Raw genomic sequence first — 9,318 nt, 5'->3', positions numbered from 1 at the left:
TGAGCTCTGTTAACGGAACTCATATAAACATCACGAGCTGATTCATATAGAGAAGGTAAAGCACCCAAACCAATGCACTTCTTATCATATATGTTAACAGCCGAAATCCTTATTTTGTTATCCTTGCAGGCATGGATTGCTAACTGCTGTAGCGAAGGAAGCTTAACACTGAGAGCAAGTAATGATTTTTAAAATTACATATATAAAATTGAAATATTTTATTTTAGCTAGATTTTTCAATAACTTACGTTTTACAAGTCTCCATTTTTAAAAGTCACTAAATATATATCAACTATTAGGTATCTGTTTTAACTGAACAATTGGTTAAAATGATTTAATTTTTTTTTATTTTCGAAACATTTTTTTTTTTAAATTTCAATGAGTTCTTTGATTCACAGAAATTAAAATTGCAGCTTCATATCTCCATATCATATATAGCACTATAATGCTATCCGAAGAGATATTATTGTACGCTTTATTAAGTTGTAAATAACGATTTATAAAAGTTTTCAAAATTTATGTAAAGCACTGATATAGATTTCCGAGTATTATGAGACCAATAGGTTAAGCGCGTTTTCCACCGTCAGTCATGGTCTATTCATCTATATGCATATTCGTTACAGATTTTGTTACAGATTTCATTACAGAAAAATATTGACTAGTTATTCACTTTTCATTTAGTTAGCGGAATGAAACCTTATACAGGAACTATTTGTGAATAAAGGCAGAATACATTAACTGCTTGATATGATTGTAGAGTAAGTCCCAAGAAAAAAAGTCATATAAATAGTTCTCTTACTGATTGCATACTTCAAATCTAGAATAATCTACACTCTAGAAATATAAACTGTTTGAAATTCACAATACAATGGTCTGCGTGTGTAGGGGTCTACTATAAAGGTCGCAACACATTGTTTTACGAAAAAAGTATAAATATTTCAAAAATACGTTAAAGTGATTATAAAATAATAAAGTCGATTGTATTATATAGAATAGAACTAAACAGTTAGATTGTATATTTGTCTAATAGAAAAGTTTTTAAATAGTAATTAATTACAACAATAAAATTTTATTTTTAATTGATTGAGTTCTTGGTTGTCCATACATCTGTTTTGAGTATATACAAATACGCATCATTAGTGGTCCTTAAAAATATTCGTTGATTTTGTAAGTCTGTATATAATTGTTGGATTGCAACTGTCAGGTTTTGCACTTAAAACCTGTCAAATTAGAAACAATGACTTGGCATGTGTTAACCGGACGAACCAAAGCTAGAACCCGAAACTTTCATTGTTCAAATTTTAAATTTTTTATTTTATTTTAATTTTTTATAAATTAACAATTTAAGCACTTGTCGTGCTTTTTAATTAGAACAAGCTTATAAGCCACAGCTTGTATAAATAGCTATCAGCTATTATAATCTTTTAATTGCTAAAACTGAAGTTCTATTCTTTTTGTTTAGAAACATTATTTATTGCATATTTTCGTATTAATCTTTCTTGTGTACGATATACTTCTGTGTATCTTACAGGGCAAGTTTCTATTAAGATGTCATGGTAATGTTATTCTACAATCTTTAAAACAAACAGAAAATTGAACATAATAAAATTGTTATGGGAAAAAATTAAAAAAAAATATTATTTAAACATCCTTTTAATATTATTTAAACATCCTTTGTAAAATGATGTATATAAAATTACTACTCAATCTACATATCTTCCATACTAACCTCGTGCTTTCTTCTGATATCTTATTTTTCTTATCTGAAAGTCTAATGCCAATGACAAATCACAATATGCTCTAATGTATATATTAATATGTAATAAATAATAATATATAAGATAATATATGTTATAACTGATTTTAAAACGGAACATAATCTTGTTAATTTAGACCTTCTATATATATAAGATTGAACGACACTGACACTTGAATATACTATGAAATATTAAGTTAAACTGTTATTCAATATCTTTATACTTCTTTCTTTAAATAGAATGACAAATCAGATATCAAACTGAAAAATGTTCTAAGATTTATCTATCGTTTTTCTTTAAAGCGAATGAGTTATCAGATTTTAAACCTTAATTCAAATTATTATCAGATTTTAAATATCGAACTGAAAAATGTTCCCAGGTTTGTCTATTATCTTTCTCTAAATCGAATGAGTTATTAGAATTTAAGCTGAGAAATATTATTAGGTGTGTTGATCGTTTTTCTATAAATTAAGTGTGATATCACACCTCGAACTGAAAAATGTGCTCAGGTTGTCTATCGTCTTTCTTCAAATCGAATGAGCCTAGTTTTGAGCTGAGAAATGTTGTTAGGTTTGTTTATTGTCTTTCTTTAAATCGAATGAGATATCAGATTTCGAGCTATAAATATTATGTTAGTCTATCGTTTTTCTTTAAATCGAATCAGATCAGATTTGAAACTTAGAAACGTTAAATTTGTTTATTGCCAGTATAATACTGAAGACATCATAGATCGCAGTGTATTGTTGTTATTTTTAAAAATAATAAGTATGTGTTTTCTATAAACAAATGTCAAAGTAACAGTTAACAGCATCAAAAAGGGCAGGAAATTAGTAAAGAGCAGAAAGTGAATAATTTAAAATTTGCAACAAAGATGAACTAGAAACACAAAGTAAAACTAAAACAAATTCTATGGATATGTTAATTATATTTGTTAATTTTATTAGACAAGTGTATCGTTGGTATGTTATTAGTATATTATAACCACTTTTAGAATTTAATATACTTCATACTTCCTATATATAATTTAAATTATTTTTTTATCATGTATTATAAGTACTTGGTCTGTTAAATTAATTTAAAAATCTATTATTTTGAAAACTATTTACGCTTAAGCATTAAGTTGAGTATTTATTTGCGTAGTTAAAATTACGAATTGAATTAGTGTGAAATACCACATTAAACGGCTAAAATACCAACTTCAATAAAATTACTAACAGCAGGTCTAATTTGGTTTCTTTTTTTATTTCATATCAAATATAATGACTAAAAATGCCAATAATGAAATGGCCACAACAATAACAACAATGCTAAAACAACAGATACATTGTAATCATAATGATAACATAAAAAGCAAAATAGACAAAATATATCCGAAGAAATCAAAGTAAACCACAGCAAATCAAAGTAAAAACTAAATACCAAATATGAAATGCTTGATGCTTGTACACTGTCATTAACATATGTTGAAATGCGTTACAAGGGCAACCAAAACATAATGAAGTCAGACTATGGAGAAAGAGCTGAAGACGTAAAGATAACAAATTTTATTGTTAAAAAAATAAAAACAAAAAAATATTATTCCAGCTGTGCACTTAACTGACGTTTTGGATTGATTACCGACCCATCAATGTCTGACAGCTAATGTTAATCACGCTGTTGTGAGTTCGCGGCGACAACTGTTAAAGTTACTGCTGTTAATGCTGTCGCTGTTAATGATGGCGCTGTTATTTTTTTTAAATGTTGAAAAATTTAAAATAAAAATACTTCAGCTTTAGTATGAAACTGTGAAATTGTGAATATATATGATGGCAATATGATAATGATGTTGCTGATGTAAACTCTATATGTCTGCACAAATCAATATAATCAAAAATAAAATTGATGTTTATGAAAATTAAACAAATATAAAATATATTAAATAAACACCTCTGGTCATTAATAACAACTCCAAGTTATTCATTCTCTTATACTAGTTGATGTGGCAGACATATCTGTTATGTACAAATGCTTGCAAAAACTCATTAAAATCAGTCTTGTTTACTTAATTGCCTTTTTTATTATTTAATAACATATGAATGAAATAAAACAGTTTCGTATGTAATCACAAGTGGTTTTCTGTTCATTATTATTAATTTAATAATACTTGTATTGAGATTTTTATGCAGATTGCAGTAACAACCACGTATGTACATACGAACCACAACCTGCGCAACATCTTCAACTTCAACTAAATTAACATCATCATTATCAACTTCACATTGTTAAGTGCTGTCAAAGAAATTGGCCATATTTATTGCTTTTTCTGTTGAACTGCAATGGATGTGTTATTCGTATACGTATCTTTTAATGCACGTATGTCTCTGGCTTCTCACGCTCATCGTCACAGAATGTCAAAAGTTATGCCATTAGCTAACTTTGGCTAACTATGACTTTGAATTGAAAGCTACAAACGAGTAAATCTACACAGACTATAAATCTCTTACATCTATCTCGAGTGATTTTCATGTCTAGTACATAAAATTTGAAATTATTTTAAATTATGTATAGTTTTGTTGCCGATGCTTATTAATGCTTATTAATTTTTAATTTTTATTTTGGTTTCGTTTGACCATCTTCATTAATTTTTCGTACATCATCTCATGTCACTATAGCTGCATTGCATATTTTTCCGTATTTTTCAAGTTGAGGTTGCAGTTACCTAAAATCATAATTGAAAATGTCAATATCCCATTTTATAGTTTGTAGTCAGTGGCGAAATTAGTTAATGTAGTAAATTAAATATTGCATTTATTTTATAGAATTAATTTTTTGTTGCATGCAATTTTTGCGCCTCTGCATTTTAGTCGTTTAACGCGTTCTTATGTACATACAAACTCATTGATATGCAATTGTTGAGATACATACGAAAGCAAAATGATGACAATTGAATGGACAATTTTACAAGCAGACTTGATGCAGACACCATCATTAGCCGTAGTACAGACCGTGTTACATGTCATGTATGGCACATCTGTAAGATACTGAAATTTATTCAATTTGCTCATTGTGCATTTTGACCTTTAAAAGTGAATTGTTTGGTGAATAACGAACAATTTTATTTCATATATTTCATATATTATTTTATTTTAATTATTTGTTGCATTATAAATTATTATTAAAACAAGTTAATTTTAACGGAAATGGCAGCATATGTAATAAATCATAGGTCTTTGTTTTAGTTTAAATAAACTTGTGTAATTAAAACAATTGTAATTGGAATTTATGTTGCGTAGTAGCTGAGCTTTTCAAATTCTAGAATTTATGAAGTTTTATAGTTCAAGTAATGATTACGAGTATATATTCGTACTTGTAGGTATATGTAGATATATATATATAACGATTGCTTGATAATGTTAATATATTCATTCTTAAAGAAGGACGGAGACTTTAACAGTTCCCAAGTGCTTCTGTTTGATGTATCAATTTATCTAAAGTTTAAAGCGGATGATATTTAGTATAGTAGAGTACATGTATCAAAAATTCATGTATATATATATAATAATATATATATTGTATTTTAACAAAATGGCATAAAACTGTGTAAGAAGAAGATTTAATTGCATTACTGACCCAGAATACAAAGTATTTCAAAAAAGTTAAATAGTATTATAAGCCCCCAATAATGATGAAATCTTTCATATATTAATCTTAATTGATAATACCCTATTAAATACTTAAATTGTGTCGCTATAGTTATATAACAATCTTCACGCTTATTTAATATTCTTTAATATAAATATTATATAATATTAATTTTATTGAAGTCTTTAATCATTGATTTGTCTTCAATGATATGTTTGATATTAAAAATTGTGAGTTGATGCTCGTTGAAGTTCGTTTCAATTTAAAATAGTGTAAATTATTTTTTTAAATATATATAATTGTTTCAAAATTTAAGAATTTTAATTGGTTAGTTATCGTGCATCAACGGCTAATTATTTTAAATACATACTTTGAAAACAACCTTTACTTATAAGACCCAATCGGTCTTATAAGTAAAATACTGAGGTTTTTTTCTATTAAAAATTTTAAATAAATGTTTGCATAAATGTTTATAAACAAATATAAATTGCTTTGGACAAAATCACTAATTATTGTAGTATAATTCCAAAACCGATTGTGGAATAAAAACTGCAGTATTATAATAAATGACTTTTATAAAATTATTTTTAAGCAATATCATTTCATAACATTTTCTTGATAATGTTAATTTATTCAATTTTAATGGAAAAACGTAGATTTTAAACAGCTCCCAAATAAGCCTGTTTGGTTTATGGTTCTTGAGTGATGCTTCTAAACATTACATAGATAATATGCTCCAGTCGTTTTAAAAATGTTTTATAAATTTTTAAGCGGAAGTAACCATCTTATATAGAAGGCAATAAAACATGACAATAGAAAATGTCAGCCATTTTGTATATTCAAGTAGCCATAAAGCTATAAGGAACTCTGAATTTTTGATCAGTCAAATCAAGTTGGTCCGAAGCGACAAAAAACTAATTACTGAATTAACCAGTATAAACAATGTTCAAATTCATATTTGCCTCAATGCTAGACTATTACTGATTTGACAGCAACAACATAGTGTATAATTCACTTATTAGATACTCACTTAGGATGATTTTGCGATAGCTTTTGTTTATCCCAAAGGCATAAGACAATATAAAAATTGACAGGTTGTCTGAGTGTAAACAGACTGGTATATTATATTGGCTTCATAATTGAAAATGTCAATCTTAATTTTTTAATATTTAATGAAGAAATTTGAAGACGTATTTATAACCTGCAGTTGCTAGAAAATGAGTCAGGTACATCCAAATGATCTTTATTAAATCGCCTGAGATCTAGAATTTCTAAGCAACATATACTACATTAGATTAAATTAAAAAAGGGAATGGGAGTTATATCACCAAAGCACGGCAACCTTTAAGGATTATTGTGACAAACCCACTATATAGGTATTTCCACAGGCGCGTAGAATTTAAAAATGCTATTATATCCTTTGGAGAGATGTTACCTGTTTCTGTTATAAATAAATAGGCAGTTGATAAGTACCGAAGTCTGACTCTAGCGACATAGAATGTGTTTTGCTATTTCCTCTTCTTTGTGACATAATCTGCAGCTATTGTCCTTTATAATACCTAGATTCGATAGATGCTTCTTAACTCCATAATGTCCAGTGGGAAACCTTGTTACAAATCGAATGGCTTTCCTGTCTGTAGGAAAGATCTGTCTGTCTGTAGCTTGTCTATAAAAAGTTACATTACATTGAATATGTTTTTTAAACCTCCGAGTTCTTATATGGTAACATAATTTGACCAATATGTCTAAGTGAATTCTTACAATCGGCGGTATAATTTAAGCTAATATAGTGTACGTGTAAGTACTATTTTCACAATGATAATTTATTACTATTGTTGAATTGCGATTAATGTATATTTTGATAGACACCTTTGTAATAATAACATTTATGATACTGTTCTTTAATTGCATTATAGGTATAGTGTTTCTTTTTATTTTTTAAGTCTTGGAATATTACGCCTTCTTAGGTATATCGAAATATAGACCAGAAGGTCACAGAATTTTTTACAAAAAACAATCTTGTATCGTTTTTCTGTAGTCTATAGTTTCTATAGTCATTCCTTGAAGTATATGAATATATCTTATTATATGAATATCATATGAATATCTTATTATCAAACAAATATATCCAGCTAAAAGAGTTTTCCTCAATCATCCATCATTTTTCTATAGTCATTCCTCAAAGCAAGTAAGTTCTTCTATTCATTGTTATTCATATAGTTCAGAAATATAGGTTCATAAGAGCACCTGATTCGCTAGAATTTAAGAGCACTTGATAAGCAAATAAGTTCTTCTATTTATTGTTATTCATTTACTTCAGCACCTGGGTTTATAAGAGATCCCAGGTGTTAGAATTTAATAGCATTCGATATGCTGCATTCCCAATTACACCGTTCCAAAAACATTTCATACTTCTTTCTAAAACGAACTGTTACTTTCATATCTTCGTTTAAAAATAATTTATCTTGAGTAAGAAAATTTTGTATTTCTGTTATAATACGTTGTAATGGGAAGATATTATGCAATATACTTTTAAATAAATAAATTTAAATGACGAAATTAAAATACAACTAATGACAAAATCGTCATACAGGCACTAAAACCTTTTATTTCTTTTTAGATAAAAGTTGCGTATTAATGGAAAAGGTAAAAAAATCCATTTCAAACATGTCACGAGTTCAATTCCTGTTAATAAAAGTAAACGTGCTCAGATTAAAAACTCCGAAAGCAACAACTAAGTTTCTTTTTATTTCTTATCACTTACTCAATCACGACATTTCTAAGACTCATTCGTATAAAAAACATAAATTATAAACAACTGCACCTTGGCAGTAAAATGGACTTCAAAAAAGTTCTCAGCCATTACTGCAGCAATAATAAACGAACTTAGTTGAACTGCAATCGACCGATCAGTAAACCAAGACAGGCCGCTACGCGCGCTGAACGCGCTTAGCCACCGCTGAGCCCCTGGGTCGTTTGCAGTTGCTCATTTGCTGCTGCACCTGACTGAAGTGCTGCAGCTAAATGCCTATTTGCTTGCAAGTCAAATTATGAGACCCAAAATCCCTTTCGATTTGTTTTGGTGCCAGTGTCAGCCCTGACATCGTCTGATCGTATCAAATGACACATTCCATTTACCCGCACAATAGTGACACTTCAATTAATTGCAACTGGCAGCTGCTGAAGGTTGTTGTGCGGCGCTATTCTCAGCCTGCCATAGGCCTCAAGCTTCAGTCTTAAGGTTACACAATTTCTGCATTATTTATTTGCTCAAGTGATTTTTAGATACTTTTTAAATAATTTTTTCTTAATGAGTTTTTGCATGGAAACTCATTCGTGTTACGTATACGCAGCGAACCGCTACCGCTGCCAACTTGTGACCTTTTTAATTAAACCTCAAGTGAACAATTGGAGTAATTGAGCGTAAAATTTAGCAAAACTGCCAATAGCCAATAGCCAACGTATCTGTTGTCGGTAATAAACTAATTTATGGACTTCTCAAGTGTACAAGTGTTGCCTTTGGCCGATTTGTTACTCTTTTGTTACGCATTAATGGCACTTTTTTAATTGTAATTCGATCTATTTTTATTTGGTTGATCCTATGCGGTTTGTGTTTACCCACTTAACAAATAATATCGATTTATAGATACATCAAGTGGTTGGAGTTTTGTTTGATTTATGCGTGAAATAATTAGAAAGAAAAATATACTGAGTCGAGCTGTCATTAAATTTTGATTAATTACAATCTTTTATTCGTTTTGTGTATTTATTTTTAAATAAAATTAATTTTGTTTATTTTTGAAAGTATTTTTATAACACTTGTGCCAATGAAGCTCAGCTTAAATACAGTAGTAGTGTTCATTCATATCCGAAGGTGTTCTCACAATGAAATAAAATATAATTAAAAAGTGTGTAAAAATACGAATATTTTTTAATTTTT

At 28.5% G+C, this 9,318-nt stretch overlaps 2 protein-coding genes across 2 annotated transcripts in view; one reads left to right on the top strand and one right to left on the bottom strand.

Annotated features, from left to right (window-relative positions):
• LOC119667308 overlaps window positions 1–9,318 on the bottom strand; it is a gene marked incomplete at its 3' end in the record, with an annotated part of 92,803 nt that overhangs the window by 11,160 nt on the left and 72,325 nt on the right.
• Window positions 3,017–9,318, top strand: part of LOC119679183 (protein encore-like) — an 8,224-nt gene continuing 1,922 nt past the window's right edge. The window contains exon 1 of the mRNA XM_038091392.1: window positions 3,017–3,141. Coding sequence (XP_037947320.1) covers window positions 3,017–3,141 — 125 coding nt within the window. The remainder of the gene's footprint in view (window positions 3,142–9,318) is intronic.

This window comes from Teleopsis dalmanni, chromosome 1 (genome assembly GCF_002237135.1).
Source record: "Teleopsis dalmanni isolate 2A chromosome 1, ASM223713v2, whole genome shotgun sequence".
Lineage (NCBI taxonomy): Eukaryota > Metazoa > Arthropoda > Insecta > Diptera > Diopsidae > Teleopsis > Teleopsis dalmanni.
Note: the sequence above shows the minus strand (reverse complement) of the source record. Positions and strands in the feature narration are given on the sequence as shown.